At 42.7% G+C, this 19,638-nt stretch overlaps 1 protein-coding gene across 1 annotated transcript; it reads left to right on the top strand.

The window, feature by feature from the left end:
• Positions 1-1,466: 1,466 nt before the first annotated feature.
• itih6 (inter-alpha-trypsin inhibitor heavy chain family member 6) lies at positions 1,467-16,709 on the top strand (the record flags this gene model as incomplete). The annotated part of the gene is made up of 17 exons (XM_080732746.1): positions 1,467-1,571; positions 2,918-2,959; positions 5,653-5,807; positions 7,761-7,871; positions 8,367-8,614; positions 9,420-9,589; positions 10,318-10,434; positions 10,574-10,745; positions 10,893-12,566; positions 13,485-13,517; positions 13,699-13,716; positions 13,859-13,906; positions 13,994-14,026; positions 14,142-14,237; positions 14,786-14,899; positions 15,537-15,920; positions 16,453-16,709. The coding sequence occupies 17 exons, from the start codon at positions 1,467-1,469 to the stop codon at positions 16,707-16,709; spliced, it is 3,777 nt and encodes a 1,258-aa protein (XP_080588872.1).
• Between the last annotated feature and the right edge of the window lie 2,929 nt (positions 16,710-19,638).

Genomic DNA, 19,638 nt, shown 5'->3' with positions numbered 1-19,638 from the left:
CTCACTCAGTGTTCAAAAATGTTGCCATAGACGAATGTATTGTTGTCTTTACTCTGAAAGCGAGGTTGCAGGTTTTACCATCTAAACTTAACCTCTCCATCTGGTTTCCAGGCAATCATGCTCCTTACTGTATACATCATGGTCACGAACAAATAGCTGAAACCATGTCCCACATCTTAAATGGGTGCCATGTATACAGGGGACTCTACATAAGTAGGCATGACAGAATAGTGGATTTGATATCAAAAGATATCTCATCCATCTTCAGGTCCTCTATTATGCTATATAAGCATTCTACTGTGAAGCCGAGCATGTTTAGCCTTTGTAATGATGATTCTGCGTTCTCTAACATTTCAGCTAACACCCCTGATGTCATTGTTGTTAATGAAACCCATAGGGAGGTGTTTATTCTCGAGGTCGGCTGTACCTTTGACTACAGCTTAGAGGAAGCTTTCTTAACCAAAGTGTTAAAATATCATCAGCTAGAGCAGACCATCGCTCAGCTAGGCTACAGATGTAAACTCTTGGTTTTTATCTTTGGGAGCCTAGGGCATGTGCACAAGCTGGTTGTAAGGGGCCTTCAAATGGCCGGCCTCCCCAAAAGGAGAGCCAAACAATTAGCAAGGTACTGCTCTGTATCAGCTATTATAGGAAGTCGCTCCATTTGGAGGAGGCGTTGTTATCTTTACCCATGATTGTTGTCTGCTGTGCTTGACATCTATGCCAACAGTATTGTGTGTAACAATTTTCTGCCCTACCTGCACTTTGTAACTGGCAGTTTTCCTTGATTATCTGACTGCACTGATATTGTTTATGTCCTTTGTACGAGGAATTCTTGTACTTCTGCTTATGTGGACATAAATAAACATTTCAAATGTGTGTGTGTGTGTGTGTGTGTGTGTGTGCGTGTGCGTGCGTGCGTGCGCGTGTGTGTGTGCGTGCGTGCGTGCTGCGTGCGTGCGTGCGTGCGTGCGTGCGTGTTTTGAAATAGAGAGGTTGTTTTTTCTTACAATTTGTTGACATTCAGGCAGGGGTTAATTTCGTCATTTCCCATGTTCACCATATGGCAGCCGTCCGCGACAGTTCCAGTATTCACACACGCAGGGGCAGCCTATTTGAACATCAGCACTCAGCAGGCATCAGATCAGCCTGAGTGAGCCTCTTCAATCTGCTGGCTGGATTCATACTTTTCAGTGATCACTAGACAGATGTGGATGTAATTGCGAACGCTTTTCAGAGAAATTGCCATTATTTTATTATTAGTGGTTTCCAGGCGTTTAAATTAAGCTGATGGTGGTAGGGGGAAGACTGCCCCATGCAAAGAATAACATGTGTAAAATGTGAGGTTTGCACCACGTCTCTTGCACAGCACGCACTGAGTCTGGCTCCTGCGAACAACGTGCTTTCACTGGGACTCCGCAACTCATATTTTTTTTGGAGAAGAAAAACTGCCTATTGTGGACAGAATGACTTTTAAAATCCACTGTCTGTTGTTGATCTTCACTTTTCTACAAGAGGGATTGTCAGTCGAATATGAAGCACGCGTTGGAGCAAAGAACCTTCTTTTACAGGTGAGTTTATAGTTATAGACCTACATATAAATATTATTTTTTACAGGAATGGCATGACACAGTAGACTTTGTGTGATTAGGCTACATTTACAGGCACGTTTATTTTTTAGTTTTTTTACACACCACTGACCCTCTCATTAATCAACACAAGAGCCTAAAGTAAATCCATGTCCCATGCCAGCTTTATTTCTATAAAATGAATAAATAAATACATGAAAACTAAATTAAACAGGGTCATAGTTGCACATAAAAAAACGATTAGACTAGATTATGATGTTTTGTTGTTGATTTTCGTTGTATTAATTTAATAAAATTGCCATAGAAACAGTTACAGTTATTCCAGCTTTAAAACAAAATGTTTATGTTAAATTCCCTCTTCAGGATATGTGGTAATGTATTGACACAGCACTGATTTGTGTGCAAAATTAACATTTGAGACCAAACCATGCCCCCTCAGTGGCCCTTCACAGGAGCGTCACGGGGGGGGGGGGGCCTTCATTATTTTATACTTTAACTATTTAAAAATAGCAGATATACTGTACATGCTCACAGCATGAGCTTGTAGATCTGCTATTTTTGAAAAGTCGTGAAAATGTTTACAAATCTTTGAATATATATTTTCTAAGCGAACATTTGTAACTCAAATTTTGCTTCTGGGGGGTCCCTGGAACTAAATATTTTGAGATGTGGCCAAATAAATATCATTTTGCATTGGGGGTCCTTCACATGAAAAGGTTTGAGAACCACTGACATAGAAACATTGTTTTTTTTTCTTCAAAAATAGCGCAGCACCGAGTGCCGCGCTGCAAGCTTGTATATCTGCTATTTTTCAATAGTTAAAGCACAAAATAATGCATAATAATGCGTTCCCAGTCTAAATGAGTTAAAACCCTCCCCCCTATGAAGAACATTCATGGGGAGCCCGCAGTGAATCCTTGTACCCAGGGCCCATCATTTGGTGCAACACCCCTGCCCCTTCATACAGTGAAAGCATTTATTTCCAGTTCCAGTTCCCTGCCATTCATGAATGGCTTTGATTCAGACTATTTTGACCCAAAATCTAGACCCAACCTTCACACACAGATTGAGGAGATTGCTTCAAAAAGGAGGCTTTTTTTGTGTAAACAAAATGTAGCGTACGGTAACTTTGATGTACAGTAGCCTATAAGACATGGATTAATGTAAGACATGGATTAAATTACTGCGAATGGGAAATTCGCTGCTTTGTTCCTCATGCCTATCTTCCACAAAAAACATACAAAATCAAAACTAAGCTACAACTCCAAAACGACAACTACAAACTCTTCCATGCAGTTGTGAAATTCATTACTTTATTTCTCTTCCAGAGAGTGAGACGTCAAAGCAAACCAGCTGCAGCAAAACCAGTGGTAAGTCCCCCCCTGACTATTGAAAAATATGACGAATATTGTGTAAGATCAGCAATATTCACTGGCTTTCAACAGTTTGCTCTCCGTAACTAAAACCTTATGACATTCTTATGAATCTCCATTGCCAAAATTCAAAGTAGTGAAACAATATAAGTGACAATGTGATCTTTTATTTCTTTCATTACTTTGAACAAATGACTCATGAAGGGCTTTATTGGCTTTTTATTGTTTTAATATGTAAAAGCCCTAAGTGTTAAATAAAGGCTTTTTAACTGCGTTCCTTGGCTCTGAGTGTGCGAGAAGAACTTCCCGATGGGATCCCTTGCTGACTCATGAAGGTCTTTTGGTGTCATAACGTCACTGTGCAATTCTTTCCCCCAAGATCTGGATTGAAACAACATGGTTAATAAGTGGTCTTGCTCATTGAGAGACTAGTATAATACAGAACTAACATACAAGTACACATAGTGATACAGAACACTCTACTAAACCGTGATTAGTACCTCATTAAACAAAATCTCTGTATGCCTCAAGCCTGCAGCAGCAGCAGTGGTGAGCTGAAAATATATGAACACATCTGTTTGCTATAGAGTGAACCACAACTTTCCTAGATGCCAGTGAACTGGAGGGCTGCTGTGCCCCTCTACTCCTCCTAGTCTGTCTCCTGGTCCTGCAGTAATGTGGCTAGAGCTGACCAGGTTGGTCTCTCAGCAGGCGCCAGCGCTGCTTAAACCCATTCAGAACGGGTACACATTTTGTGTATCATTATTTTATGCTTTAACTATTGAAAAATAGCAGATATACAAGCTCACAGCGCGGCACCGAGTGCCGCGCTGCGAGCTTGTAGATCTGCTATTTTTGGAAAAAGTCGTTAAAATGTGTGCAAATCTTTGAATATGTGTATTTTCAAAAGCGAACGTTTGTAACTCAAATTTTGCTTCTGGGTGGTCCCTGCAACTAAATATTTTGAGATGCGGGTCCGTGGCCAAATAAATATCAGTTTGGGGGTCCTTCACATGAAAAGGTTTGAGAACCACTGACATAGTAGTCTCTCAAGAACAGACTAACTGAGCTCCAGTTAAGTGAAAAGGACCTTTTCTTTGACGATGGCTGGCCAGATTGCTGACATAGAAACATAGGTTTTAAAAAAAAAACCTTAGAAGGATTCAAAAGACACTTATAGAATCTTGTCAAAATTCTAATTTTCACGATTTTTCAAAAATAGCAGATCTACAAGCTCGCAGTGAGCTTGTATATCTGCTATTTTTCAATAGTTAAAGCAGAAAATAATGATAGACAAAATGTGTACCCGTTCTAAATGGATTAAAGTAAACAAGAAGAGGGGAGAGATACCATGCAGAGAACTGCTTTGTGTTGTTGTTTGAACTTGTCAAACTAAAGCCAGCACCATGCTTGATCCACCTGGGTATGCCGATGATTAAAAACACATATGAGCGGGGGTTGCAATAATGATGTGACTTTTCCATCCTGTTTCCTACAAACTAAAACACTTCAGTGTTAAATCGACTCTGAAACTGTGCACATTGACCCGTAAGGTTCCTGTCGTCTAATTTGCGGTGTCATGCTGACAAAATGAAAAATTGCTACAAAAAGTTATTTCTTTTTACGCGGTGGGGCTGTCCCCTCATAGTCGATTAATGGATTAATTGGTCAGCTTGGTCTTCATTAACCAAGACATTGTTCTTTGATTTGGTTTTTATTTACTTTTTTCCATGCACTTCCCTTGTAAATGTAATTTTGCCACTGCCAGTGTGTGTATACACACTTTAATAGCCATCAGCCATTGTGAAATCAACATTAAAGTGTTTTAATTGTCCCTCTCACCAAAATGTCTACAGATTTGTTGATTGAATCTACTAATTAATTCGCCAACAAAGTCGACTAAGAATGTCTTTTGTGAACAGTAGTGGACAGTCTTGTCATGCAGGATTATATCATGTGCAAAGGAGCACATGCATTTGTACTTCAACTATATCTATATATCTATATATCTATATATCTATATCTATATCTATATCTATATCTATATCTATATCTATATCTATATCTTATATATATATATATATATATATATATATATATATATATTAGGGCATTCACGAATAGTGATTTTTAGTATTCGAATTATTCAACCTCAAAGTATTCGAATAGTCGAATATTCGACAGGACTGGCCAAACTGTCAAATATTAAGTAAGCAAGAGGTGAACATTGTGAAAATAGCAGATCTACATGCTCACAACGCCTCGCGGAGTCGCGTTGCGAGGCGTTGTGAGCATGTAGATCTGCTATTTTCACAATATTTAACCGAGTCACATTAGCTGTAATACCTACAATTCCAAGTGCTTGTCAGAGTGGGGGTCCCCAGTTCAAATATGTTTATTTTGGGGGTCACAGCCTAAAAAGGTTTGAGAACCCCTGGTATAGAGCATTAACAAATTCATCCACCAGGGGTATTGACAACTCATTCTTATGGCTTCCTATCTAACCAAGCTTTATAAACTATTTTTTAAAGAGAAAACAATAAAAACATAAAAATAAGCGAATATTCGACTTCGGTGAACAACGTTGAATAGTGACTTTGATATTCGAATATTCAAATATTTTAATATTTGGTGAATGCCCTAATATATATATATATATACTAGAAGCATGTTTGTATGTTGCATTACAGTTGAAGGTGACAGACTACCATGTGAAATGTTCAGTGGTGTCCCGCTACGCCCTGACCACAGTTCAAAGTTCAGTGTGGAACCAGCTCCCTCTCACCAAGGAGTCTGCCTTCGAGGTGGACCTGCCTTCCTCTGCATTCATCTCTAACTTCACCATGTGAGTCTGTCCATCAGTCTTTCCCTTTTAGTGTGTATAAGCCACCCCTTTGTATTGCATCACTGGAAGTGTGGGATTGTATTTAACATTACGTTGTTGTCGGGTGAAAACCTTGTATGTCCAAAACCGTACGTTTTGCATTTATCATTTTAAAGATGATTCAAACTAGTGAAAACAGCTGATCTACAAGCACAAAACGCCTCCGTTGTGTGCTTGTAGATCTGCTGTTTTCACTACTTTTGTGCAACGGCCTTGTATGATGAAGCAGGGCTTTACGTTGCGAAAGAACATACACATTTGAAACTTGGAGATACAAGGTTTCCACCCGACAACAATGATTATATGCATTCCCACATAAAGGTTACATCCCCTCAAAGTCAAAAGTACCGGTATGTTGGCAGTGATGGAGCCATAATACACAAGGGATGAGCCATTAAATAAATGCAGCCCAGTTGGTGATGGACAAAATCCAGAAATAAAACTTCAGAGGGGTTATGTCAGGAACCAAAAGTCCGGTTGAGAGGAGCCACATCATTTGATTACCAAGAGGGCTGGAAACCACTGTCCTTTAAAACGGCTAAATATATAAAGAAAACAAAATAAGCCACCATTGCGGGCCCAACAGAAAACCTAGATCTGGATTTGAGAGCGGAAGCAGGTGAGGGGGGTAGAGCCTCAGGGCAGATGAATACCAGGCTTTGTAAATACAAGGTAAAAAGTTAATAGAGAAAATGACAGGAATATGCCAAGTCTTATCCCCATTTCTGCTCTGCTCTGTTTACTATGGCACCGTGCCAATGCAGACATAGTGTAGGTCCCACGCACACATGTGTGCATACACACAACCTTTCACATACACATTATGCAGATTTGCATATGTGTATGTGTTCGCACTAAACCAGGAAAAATATACATTTTTTACAAACTTGTACTTGTACATACAGTAATCACTAATTTCTCCCTTATTCTCTCTCTCTCTCTCTCTCTCTCTCTCTCACACACACACACACACACACACACACACACACACACACACACACAGACACACTCCCTCGCACGCTAGCACATACATGCCCATTTTTACACATATACTCAGAAGTTATTGCCAACTGCACACCATGGACTACCCAGAGGAAAATAGCTGTGGCAAATGTGTTTCTTTAGTTCTGTGGCACTTCTGTGTCTCAGACTGAGAGCACTGTGTTCCATGTGTAGGTCACTCAAGTAAAGCCATTCCCTTACCTTCTCAGCCACATATAAATACAAGTAGCTCCATTTTCCACTGGGCTCTCCCATGCCATTCGGCTGTGTCTCAAACAAGACCTGTTTCAAGGCTGTGGGTTTATTTTGGTTGGTCCTTGTTGTTTTTCTATTTGGATATATTTGTTCAAAGGACTTGACCTTATTTTAGCACCTTGTCACGTGACAAGAGCAACGGCAGTAGGAATCAGAGAACTGGGCGATGTGAATTGGATTACGCCCTCAAGCTGAGGTTTCTGTTGGGATTTTGTTGGGTGTAGCGTGTGTATACTGCCTCATGGCTACTGAGTGCTTGCTTGATCCGTCTTCATTAATCTTGTTTTCTTTCCACTCACCTCTGCTAAAAACCCCCACCTCATGTTTCATGTTTTCAATGGAAACTGCTAACACAATATATATGTTTGTGCAGAGCTGAAACAAGCTACTACATACAGCACAGTATAGCCTAGCTACTTGCATAATATCTCCCTATAGCTAAGGGGGGGGGGTCCCCTTTGGGCTGAGCGGTACGTGTTTGGTTTCCCATGCGTAAGTTAAAGTCCAGGTGCAAATGTAAAGGAGCTAAATAAAACAAATCATGCTAAAAGCTCAGGGCAAGCTAGGCCTGTTCCCGGTGGTAATAGACTCTGAATGCTGTGGCTCACATAACACAGAAGAGAGTGATTTAGTTATTTCTCTCCTCTATCCCATCAGCACCTCCAATGGCAAGGTGTATGTTGCCCAGGTGAAGGAAAGAGCCGCCGCCAGGAAAATCTACGATGCTGCAAAGAAGCAAGGAAAAACAGCCGGCCTCGTTGCTACCAAGTTGGTATTTTGCACCTGTAGCTAGCACTTCACAATCCCACTTTGTAAAAAATGTTTAGGGGTGATGATTTCCAGGACATGCAACAAGTAATATTTGTCCAACACTGTAATGTACAAACATCGTCAACACAACCAGGGGTGTCGCACCAAATTCTGGGCCCTGGGTACTTTAACTGTTGAACAATAGCAGACATACAAGCTCAAAGCGCGGCACCGAGTGCCACGTGCAAGCTTGTAGATCTGCTATTTTTTTGATCTCGAAAATGTGTGCAAGTCTTTGAATATTTCAAATTCTTCGAAGTTTTTTTTGTTTTTTTTTGTCAGTGGTGCTCAAAATTCTTCATTCTTGTAGATCTGCTGTTTTTCAATAGCTAAAGTATAAAATAATTCCAGGCCCCTCCACCTTGGGCACTAGTAACTCAGTCCCACTCCCCCCCCCCCACCCCCCTTGGGACGCCCCTGAACACAACTAAGCTACTCCTTACTGTGTTCCAGAGAGAGGGAGATTGAGAAGTTCCGTGTTGCAGTGAGCGTGCCCTCAGGGGAGCGAATGTCCTTCTCCCTGACCTATGAGGAGCTGTTGCCACGGCGGCTCGGACGGTACGAGCTCAGTTTGGGTCTGAGGCCCGGCCAGCCCGTCCAGAACCTCACTCTGGACGTCAGTATATCAGAGAGGACGGGCATCAGCTTCATCAAAGTCCTACCGCTCAGAACGAGTCGACTGCTCTCCAACACTGTCCAAGGTAAGTCTTGAGAGGCAGACTGAGGAGTCATGTCTTTTGGAGTGTATGGCCCTTATCCGTGCTTCCCAGCGATCACATGATAGCAAGTACCGGTATGGACATGGCAAGTCAGGATGGGTGTTTTCTATCAAGTTTACGCATATATAGAACATTCTGTTATCATCTCACTATCATCTTGTCTAGTCTTTGTATGTTTACGTTGTGACTGCAGGTGCTAGCTGTCTACAAGAGGGGGTGTGTGTGTGTGTGTGTGCGTGCGTGCACGCGTGCGTGCGTGCGTGTGTTTGGAGATAATCTTGCAAACTGCTGGACCGATCATTGCCGATCAAGTTCTTGCGCACGTGGCAAAAGATGTCATGCAGGGGTTCGAATCTGGCTGAATCCTTCTCCAAATTTGGAGTCATACGTACGTCATAGATATGTGACTGATGTCACAGTCTGGCCACCTGTCCAAGACGCCCATTGGATCCCATGTGAATTCCGGGATCCACATGATTGGATTTCTTTATTGTATGGCTTTGGCATAAGAGATACTTTCTCAGCTCTAACCTCATCTTATTTTGTAGCTCATAATCGTCTGCTACCTCAGTGGTTCTCAACCTTTTCTGGATCAGGGCCCACTCGGAACTCTAAAGCGTTCGGAGCCCACCCATCTGCCCACTTAACAGGGCTACCAGGGATGGTTGGGCTCATTCGCAACATCCTCACGGCCCACCAGTGGGTCCATAGGTTGAGAATCACTGTGGTAGCAGCAGCCACATATGGGAGTGACTTACAAGCTTTCTCTTGACATGCTGTCCTGCAGGGGATGGTGATGCGCCTGCATCCACGCAGGTCCAGCAGAGTGACGGCTGTGCCTGCGTCCACTACAGCCCCACACTACAGCAGCAGAACAGCGTCTCCACGAAGGGCCTCAATGCAGACTTCATCGTCCAGTATGACGTGCAACTCACAGACCTCATGGGTGATGTCCAGGTGAGCACCTGTTCATTTTAGCCTCTCAGGTCTGTCGGTGTAGCCTGTATTTGAGTGACAGTCTGTCACTCTGCATACTGTGACGACCCTGTGGCCTCTGTCAGGTTTGTGTGTGTGCCTTGCTAATCTTCTAGTGTGCTGCGTCCTGGTTGGAGAGTGGTGGCAATCAGGGATTGGCCAGAGCCTCCCCAATTGCTATAAAAGTACCACCTTTCACAGTACACACACATCTGGGCCACACTAGTCTAATCGAGCGGATACAACGGCACCTTAAACGCCAGCTCCCCATTTGAGCTCCCTCTGTCTGCTCCCCTCCATCAGCTGGTCTGCTCTGCTCGCATTGACAACTTGTATGAGGAAATTGATTGCGGTGCTGCGGTGGACAACTAGAGCAATAAATCATAGCGATTACAATGATTAAGCATAAACAAACCAGTTCACATGATCGATATTGATGTAAAATAAGATATCCGAAAGGCTACATATATTTTATATGCTCAAAATTACAATTAAAATACATTTTCATTTGAGCCCCTCTGCACTACGGAACGGAAATGCACACTATAGTGTCCGACGACCGCGGCATGCAATGCATTGACGACCGCGGCTTGTGATTGTCACAGTTACTGGGTTTTCTTTCTTGAATGAAATGTAATGCTGTAACAATACATACTGATACAAATTTGTGAAGAATACGGTCAGAAAGGTTTCTCTCTCTCTCTATCTAGGTGTACGATGGCTACTTTGTGCATTATTTTGCACCACGAGGACTTCCTGTGGTTCCAAAAGATGTCATCTTTGTGATTGATATCAGTGGCTCCATGATTGGCGCAAAGATAAAACAGGTGCAGTAGGAACAAATGGACCCTTTGCATGAAGTCTATCAAAACAATTATAAGGATAAGTAGGGAAAATATATCTAAAGATATCAAATAGTTGACATGCTATATTATGAAATAACATGTTGTGTTTGTGTTTTTGCAGACCAAGCAGGCCATGGGCACCATACTAGGAGATCTTAGAGAGGGAGACCACTTCAACATCATTACCTTCTCAGACAAGGTTCACACCTGGAGGAAGGGACGCACCGTTCGGGCAACTCGCCAGAATGTGCGAGATGCCAAAGATTTTGTGAAGAGTATAATCGCTGAAGGATGTGAGTTGAAATGTGGAATTATTCACGACATAACAAAATAATAAATAATATTAATATTAGCCCTAACCCTAAAGCTTTATTTAGTTTTACATTTTCTATTCATTCATGTTTTTTCTCCACTCTGTTGCTGGTCCTGTCCTGCTTCAGGGACCAACATTAATGCAGCCCTCCTTTCGGCTGCCCAGCTTGTCAACCCCCTTCTCTCTGCCACCCCCGGCCAGTCCTCATCCTCTGGAGCACGTCGTGTCCCTCTGGTGATCTTCCTGACCGACGGAGAAGCAACCATTGGCGTGACCGCGGGCGACACCATCCTCAGCAATGCCAAGAATGCTCTGGGCTCTACCTCTCTGTTTGGCCTAGCGTTTGGGGACGACGCCGACTTTGCGCTGCTTAAGCGCTTGGCCCTGGACAACCGCGGCGTGGCCAGAATGGTCTACGAAGACGCGGACGCCGCATTACAGCTTAAGGGCTTCTATGATGAAGTGGCCAGCCCCTTGCTGTCTGACGTCCAGCTGTCCTACCTGGACGACCAAGCGTTTGATGTCACGCGTTCCCTTTTCCCAAACTACTTCCAGGGCTCTGAGCTGGTGGTGACCGGGAGGGTTAAGCCAGGGATCAAGGATCTGAAGGTGTCGCTGAGCGCTGTCGATTCAAAGCAGAGCATGAGGGTGGATAATAATGTGTTGATCCCCAAGGCGGGGAACGGGACCGCAGAATCAGTAGGCTGTGTTGAGGGAATAGAGGGAGTCTCCAGCTTTGTGCATCGACTGTGGGCTTATTTCACCATCAAAGAACTGCTGTTAGCTAAACTGAAGAGCAATGACCCCGCAGCACAGAGGCTACTGGCAGACAAAGCCACCAACCTCTCCCTCAAATATAACTTTGTCACACCGGTCACTTCTTTAGTGGTAGTGAAGCCTGATACAGATGAGGCTCCAACCGCTACCACTATTAAACCCACCACCTCGTCTGGCACGAGCACCACTACGACCACCACGGCCGCAACTACCACCAAAACAGCAGCAGCTTGGAAGAAGGTGAGCTCACCTCCTAATCACAAGCCTGTCAAATCTAAACCAGACCCTGCAGCCACTAAACCTCCAAAACCTCAGCCACCGAAACCTCAGCCACCTCCTGGACGCCCCATACACACGCCTCAACCTAAAAGGACCTCCACGTTGCCTCCAGTCGTGGGTCCACCGTCCACCAGGAAAACCACTACTACTACTTCTAGCCCAACTTCAGCCAAAACGGCTCCAGCACCTCTCTCTGGGAAGATCCCCACTCCCTCCCCGAATTCACCCAAAACAGCCTCTGCTGCTCCTGGTAGGAAAATTTCCTCCTCTCTGCTGGACTCCCTGAAAACCGCCCCTCCACCAGCACCAAACAAGCCCTCCACCCCAGAGCCTCATCTCATCAAAACAAACCCTCCCACCACAACAAGAACCTCCACTACCCTCAGTGCATCCACTACGACTGCACCACTCACCCCCATCAGAACCGACCCCGTGCCCCCAGCCAGGAAACTCGGCATGCCGCAGCCCAGCGTGGCGAGGACAGTCCTCCCGCCGGTCAGAGTGACCTTACCCTCGTCCGAGACAGAGAACGGCACCATGTCGGTCACAGATGCTCCCCCACCAGAGGTCACCACCACGCCTCAGGGGTTACTGACGTCCCCCACTCCTGCCCCAGCTCCAGCCTCGCACGACAACAGTACAGATTCAGACTTGGATATGGATATTAGCATGGTTTCTGTAACATTTGCACCAATGCCTGGTGCAACCGATGGACCAAAACTATGGGAGGCAGCGGGGCTTCTGGGTAGGTCGTCCGCTCTACTTTGCGTTATTGTTCATTGAGTCAAACGTATAATTATGCTCTTAGAAGTGCTGTGTTGAATAATGAAACATTGCAGTCATCATTCTCTTTTATTTTGCGGCGTGGGCACCTATAGGCTCTAGAATGCCTTGCCTGAGGATTTAAGGCTAGCTAAGTGGGTGTCATCTTTAAAAACAAAGGCCTTTCCTTCGATTTTATTACCATTGCCTTGCACATTCTGTTTGTCCCAATTTTTAATATACTACAGTTTTGAGCCGCTATGCGGCCCTCACATCTACGTCGCACCGCTGATTTGACCAACATGTCTTAAGTCCTTGATGCTGTGCAGTGATTGAAGTCGGTCTGTCCCATATGCACATGACCATATATGGGCATAGCAGTCGGATCTGTGGTTCTGGACAACCAGACCTCCACACATGCCTAAATATGGGCATATCGTATCGGTTTGTTTATGGTTATGTCTGAGTCATAGTGAAGTGGCCGTGGTCCTGCTTATACTGTATATGGGCGTATCAGGTTTGCTTATGTTTTGAGTCAGAATGACGTGGCTGTGGTAATAGAATATATTTTGAGTGCGTTCGGAAATACGCACCGGGTGTGTGCTCAGTGTAGCGAGTGCAGTGGGCAGTGACGTTATAGAGTGCATTCAGTGTGTCTTATTTATGAACGACCAGTTAATAAGAGGCAGCTGTGCGCTTTTTCAGTCGGAAGCAGCAGTTGCTATCGTAACGTTGCTATTGATAGGTAATTGAATTCATAACATTGGCTTACTTGTTGTTAGTGCTTTATAAATAGTGTATTATTATTATTAGTATCAGTAGTACCAAGCATGCAGTGTAGTGACTAAAGCAGAATTTAAATATTATGTCCCTAATGCCATGTTCTGTTTTTCCCCACTAGATGTCTCTACCTCCATTCAGATCCAGAGAAAAGGTGATCAATATTCTTTATGTGTATTGGCTTGCTGCTTTGACATGTGCATTAAATTTGAACTGACATTGTGGAATTGAGTTTAATGGTAAATTATGGTGTTCCATTATTATCAGTTGGAAGATGGTATTGGAACTGAGTGTGAACTATTCATCTTATTTTCTCTCCTATCCATTTATCATAGACATTGACCTTGTGAAAGGTGAGTGTTTATATTAATATTTCATAAACCGTGGTTGCAATGTTGATAGAAATCCTGACTAATCTTCCCTAGCATGGTGCTGAATGTACTGTACACTGAGTTTGATTTTCTCCACATCTTAATCTCTTCCTTTATTTATCAGACTATGATGCAACTTATGATTATGACTACGATCTCAACTATGATTCCTGTAAGTTTAAAATCCTCGGCAAGAGTCAATTCAGTGAAAGTGGAAAAGATCCTTATATGATTCAATATAATTATTTTTTATTTTCAGGGGATGATAATACCGCTGATGCAGAATCATTTGGTAGGTAATGGGTGGCGTTTACAGCAACAGTACTTATCACTTTACGATATCACTAAATACCAATAATATACAGCCACTGCTTGCAAACCTTGTTTAGACCTGTCATTGATTCCAGTGCTTGGGCAGGAGGAGGACTGTCCTTTAGTTGAATGTCTTGTCCTTTTAGACCCCCCGGCGAGATTGAGCTCTGTCAGAGTCTTCTCTTCTTCAGGTAGGCGTACAAATCTTCTTCTAACCACACATGCATGGTCATTTGTACTATAGATCAGTGGCTCTCAACCTGTGGGTCGGGACCCAGATGATTAACTTAATTTGCAACATTGTTGCAACATCTCTCAACAGTAAAAAAAAAAAAAAAAAAAAAAAAAAACGTTTAAGTGTATAGAGGGTATCAGCACATTTCTAAAGTGACAATTTAAAGACTTTTTAACTCTAAAGTGACAAATAAAACATTAGCCAAATTGTCGAATATTAGAGGCAGAAATTGTGAAAATAGCCAATCTACATGCTCAAAACGCCTTGCGTTGAGAGGCGTTGAGAGCATGTAGATCTGCTATTTTCACAATAGCACTGTGTTATACAAAATGTTATGCCTCGTAGGGTGGTGGTGGGGGGTCGCCCAATTAAAATATGATTATTTTGGGGGTTGCGGCCTGAAAAGGTCGAGAACCACTGCTATAGATGATAACAGTGCATGAGTATACTGGTTATATGAATGTACATCAGTCTTACTTTAATGTTTGATGTTGTCTTTCGTAGTTGACGGAGACCCTCATTTTGTGGTTCAGCTGCCAAAGCTCCATCAGAACCTATGTTTCACGATAGACGGCAGGGCCAATGATGTTCTGCGACTGTTAGAGGACCCAGAGAGAGGTGAGCCATACTGCATGTTCCACAGAGCAGCATCCTCTCCTGCAAGACACCGAAGCCTCATTTATTTATGCTTTGCCGCATGCCAGTGTTGCTCACTGATCATATCACGCTTTCACTTAAAAGTCAGATTTTGGGCTAGCGACCTCGTATCTCCAAGTTTCATTTTGTACTTTCTTTCGCAAAGTAAAGCCCTGCTTCATCATACAAGGTCGTCACACAAAAGTAGTGAAAACAGCAGATCTACAAGCACACAACGCCTCGCGGTGCAAGGCGCTGTGTGCTTGTAGATCGGCTGTTTTCACTAGTTTAAATCATTTTTAAAATGATAAATGCAAAACGAACGGTTTTGGACATACAAGGTTTTCACCCGACAACGACGATACATTATGCATAAACATGCACATTCAAATCCTCGGTGTTCATTTACCCATTTATAACTGAAATGTAACCAAGTGGACCCTAACATTGAGGATTATTTCTGTATACAGTAGATCCCAATTCAGTATCCAGTAAAATGGACATGGGAAAGCTGTAAATAGTAATACATCTTTTCACACGCTGATAAGAGTCCATTCTGCCTTGTCACATAATATACTGTTTTTTAAAAACACAACATTTCTTTCTCTGGGCAATGAAGGAATCACAGTGGACGGTCACCTCATGGGCGCTCCCTCCAAGCACGGCGTAGAAGAACGCTCTCGAACCTACTTCGACAAAGTCATCATCTCCTCCTCCATGGGCGCGTCCGGCCATATTGTGATCACACTCTCATTGGATGCTGTATTGGTGGAGGGGGAGGGGCGGGACACCTTGCCCATCAATCAGCAAGGCTCCATGACACGCCAGGGTGTGAGGGTCGCCGTGGACAACCACCGGAGCTGTTGGATAGAGCTGGCTAAGGATGTGCGTTTCCTGGTTCTGTTCCACCAGTACAAGCACCCCAGTTATCTGCAAATGTCCCACCTGGGATTCTACATCACAGATGGACAGGGGCTCTCGGCCTCAACTCGAGGCCTTCTTGGTACGTTTTGTGTTGTGCTGTGTTTTGTGTAATTTTTCTGCCCTCTTTTCCCAGTCAGCTCTTTTTAAACCGCCAAATCTGCAACTTAGTTTGAAGCTACACTATGTAGCTTTCCTATTCTACCCCGGATTGGAACCCGGTTTCCTACACAAGTACTGACATTTTTACCATTGAGCTAATGGAGCCTGCCCGCTTGCTCAGGGGATAAATTGAATCTTGACCTTCAGGTCAAAATTTGTGTCAGATCCTGGGTCTACTGTAGGTGGAGACATGACCTTTAATGATATTTACCACCCCCAGAAGCAAAACTTGAGTTACAAACGTTAGCTTTGAAAATACAAATATTCAAAGATTTGCACACATTTTCACGACCTTTTCAAAAATAGCAGATCTACAAGCTCGCAGCGCGGCACTTGGTGCCGCGCTGTGAGCTTGTATATCTGCTATTTTTCCCCTGGTTAAAGCATTCAATAATTCTAGGCCTGATTAAACATATTATCATCCGACCCCTTTGTACTTTCCTTGTGTACAGGACAGTTCCAGCACGCCGACATGAGTGTCACGAGGGACCCTCTGGGGGCAGGTGTCCACCGACACAGCAAGGAGGGCCTTCTGGCCAGGGGGACGCTAAGGTTGGGGTCAACACACATGCCCGTCACCTTGCAAGACAAGACTCTCAAGGACACCGTGAGGAAACGCCACCTCGGCAGGTGTTGGGTGGTGCCCAAAGCCGAAGTGGAGAGACTGCTGGGTCACCCGTACCAGAGCTATGTGGTGGATCACTTATAAATAGCTCTAATTACGATAAATAAATAAACTCCTGGGGGCAGCTGAGGTCTTGATAATCATCACGGCATGATTATTAGATGAAGGATGAACAAACACTGAGGACTCCTGCATGCTAAAATGACATGATGTCAGCGAGTCTTACTGAGTCATCCTCTACTCCTCTGAGAGCGAAGGGGTGGCGGTGGAGGAGGAGGAGGAGGAGGGGGGGGGGGGGGGTGTAGCTGGGAGGGGTCTGCTACAGTGCATGCGACAGGCTGCAAAAAAAAATAAAAAATCAACAAACGCAGTATTGAAGACATAGTCAGGGATGAAGTGATGTCATTGTGCTCTTTGTTTCGTAGAATTTGAACTGGGTCCATGTTCTGTGGTTGGTATATGGAAAACAGTAGCAGACTGATCCTTGTTCTGTTCACATGGCAACTACAGTTTCATTTGTGCTTCCAATAGTTTCTTGCCTTGCATAGCCAGCCTAAATGTCGCTAGCTACAGTATGTGTTCACTAGCAACATGTATGGGCTGGTTTTGACAGGCTCAAATTGACTGTGTATAAATGACATATTATTGGTATATTTCATTGAGATTATTCATATTTTTTCATTTTGGAACGATTACACAAACTATAATTATTGTATTTCCGGAGCCAGTTATATAAAATGATTATATTTATACTACATTATATTTAAGTGTAATTATGAAGAATGTTATCATTGTGCAATTTCTATTTTTAAAATAAAATGTATATACTGTAGAGTATAATATGTATTATATTATGTATAGACAATCCAAAAGAATGTGCAGTTATTATAAATCTTCATAAAAAACGAGAGAAATCAGAAGTTTGGGATGTTCCAGGTTTGCCATGTGCTTTTTATTTTTCTATCATTTCATTCATGGTTTAATTGATTTTATTTGTTACACAAGACATTAGGCATTGTTCATATACTAGTGATCAAACAAGGACTGTAAGTTGTCTACTACTCAGCCTGAACTATTTTTGTCAATTTCAAGGGATATTGTCAATAGTCGTTGTCAAAGGCCAAACTGGATGGAAATTAAAACAGTACAACCACACAGTAGGCTTTTGTTTTAGATAAATAAATAAAAAGAGAAGGGACAGTACCTGATGGTGAGAAAAGGAGGGACATTTCAAATATAACCACAGACAAAGTAAACAGTATTCCAGTTATGTTCAAATAACATGGTTCCAGGATAAAAGACATACTTTCAACTATGTGAGAGCTTGTTGTGAACAGACAGTTGTACAGTATACAGTAGGTAAGTATGTTGACTATTTAGACTGGTAAAGACCTTTGACTTCAGCTCCGTGACGGAGACTGATGTTATTACCCTTTCTGTCTAAATCAGTTTGTTAAGAATGCTATAAACATATTAAACCATAATGCAACACTGGAATGATCACTAAATAAGGTAAATGTAACACATGACATGACACAGCAAATAACAACAAACAAAAAACAAATAGTGTCGGTGTGCATCACTTTTGAGTTCCATTTTTATCAGTTATAACATTAACTAATAGCATAGCATATTCAGCATTTGACGTAAACCTTCCACCGGTACATCAGTGAAATTCAAATAAATAGAACATCACAATAAGACACGTAAACACCCCAAACACGTATTAACTTAGTTCAGAGTTAAGGGATTGGTAATGACAGGTAAAGCAACATGGAATTGCTTCAACCTTGCACAGTAAAACCCTCACAAATGGTCATTTTCATGGTGATTTTACTGTGTGCTTAGTGCTCTAAAGGGAAAGGTTGAAGCAAAAAGTACATTTTCAGAAACGCAACAAGCCAAGCCACAGATCAATCTGGCTGTAAATGTATAGTGCAGAGATACAGAGGGTTGCCTTGACTCAGACATTGTAATGAATGATAGGCCTGAAGTGATGGACGAGAATTTCCCTTCTATTGCTTTCAGCTCTGCTAAAGAACATAATAGTATAAGTATGTATAATGGTCAGCACATTTTTCCTGTGATTAGCCAGCAATAACCTTATTGGCACAGGACTGATCTGCAGCTAACGGTTTGTTAAAAATAATTTTTGAGAAATCCCATACATATCGGATAAAACCCCAAATTAAGGCTAAAACCAAATAAAAGTATATTGGTTCATTCATGTGGGGCGGCACTTTTAAACTGTAGCCTCAAGACTTCTGACATACTAAAAGTGTTTTGGGTTCTTATGAGCGTTTTCCCACTATGTATCTGTGATATTTGTTTAGGTTTTATTCACAGGGCTTAGCTCTTCAAGGTATGACTATCTGCATGACGTTACACAAGGGTTGAAACAACCATAGACGCAATCTGGTGCTTTCACTATGAGCCGAAATTTCAGTCATTATCCTCTCTGCTTCAAGCGAGCCTTTCCTGATATCAAATCAAACAACATACATTCTTAGCTCCTTGGCACCCTCCCTAACATCTCAACAAGCAAAATCTGTGATCACCTGTTTGTTTGCCCATCACACATTCCTAAATCTCCCACAGAACACTTCTTCACAACGAACGTCACACAGACCAGCGACACTCAAGGCAGCCCCTCTCCATGCTTCTTTGCCTGACATTTCCATTTTAATGTTCAAGCAGACAACCCAGACCACAGTTTCCACCTCAGATCTGTAAACTTCATAACTTCAGCAAGTGAGACATGCACCACATATATAGAAATAAAACTCTTCAATAATTTAAAATGTTAGAAAGTAAAACTATTCAAATTGGAAAAGTCAACATCACGTAAACAGAGTAAAACAACAAAAAGTCTAGGGGGGGATGACAGTTACAGTATTAGCCACCGGTTAGCTTGCGACAACAGCATTGCAAAGTGAGCACTATCAGATATCAGTTGACAGAACAGCCCATTTATATATAACTTCTCATCACATCTTTTTTTTTTTGCCAATAC

Source organism: Nannobrachium achirus (assembly GCF_963921795.1).
Source record: "Nannobrachium achirus genome assembly, chromosome: 9".
NCBI classification, from domain to species: domain Eukaryota; kingdom Metazoa; phylum Chordata; class Actinopteri; order Myctophiformes; family Myctophidae; genus Nannobrachium; species Nannobrachium achirus.
Note: the sequence above shows the minus strand (reverse complement) of the source record. Positions and strands in the feature narration are given on the sequence as shown.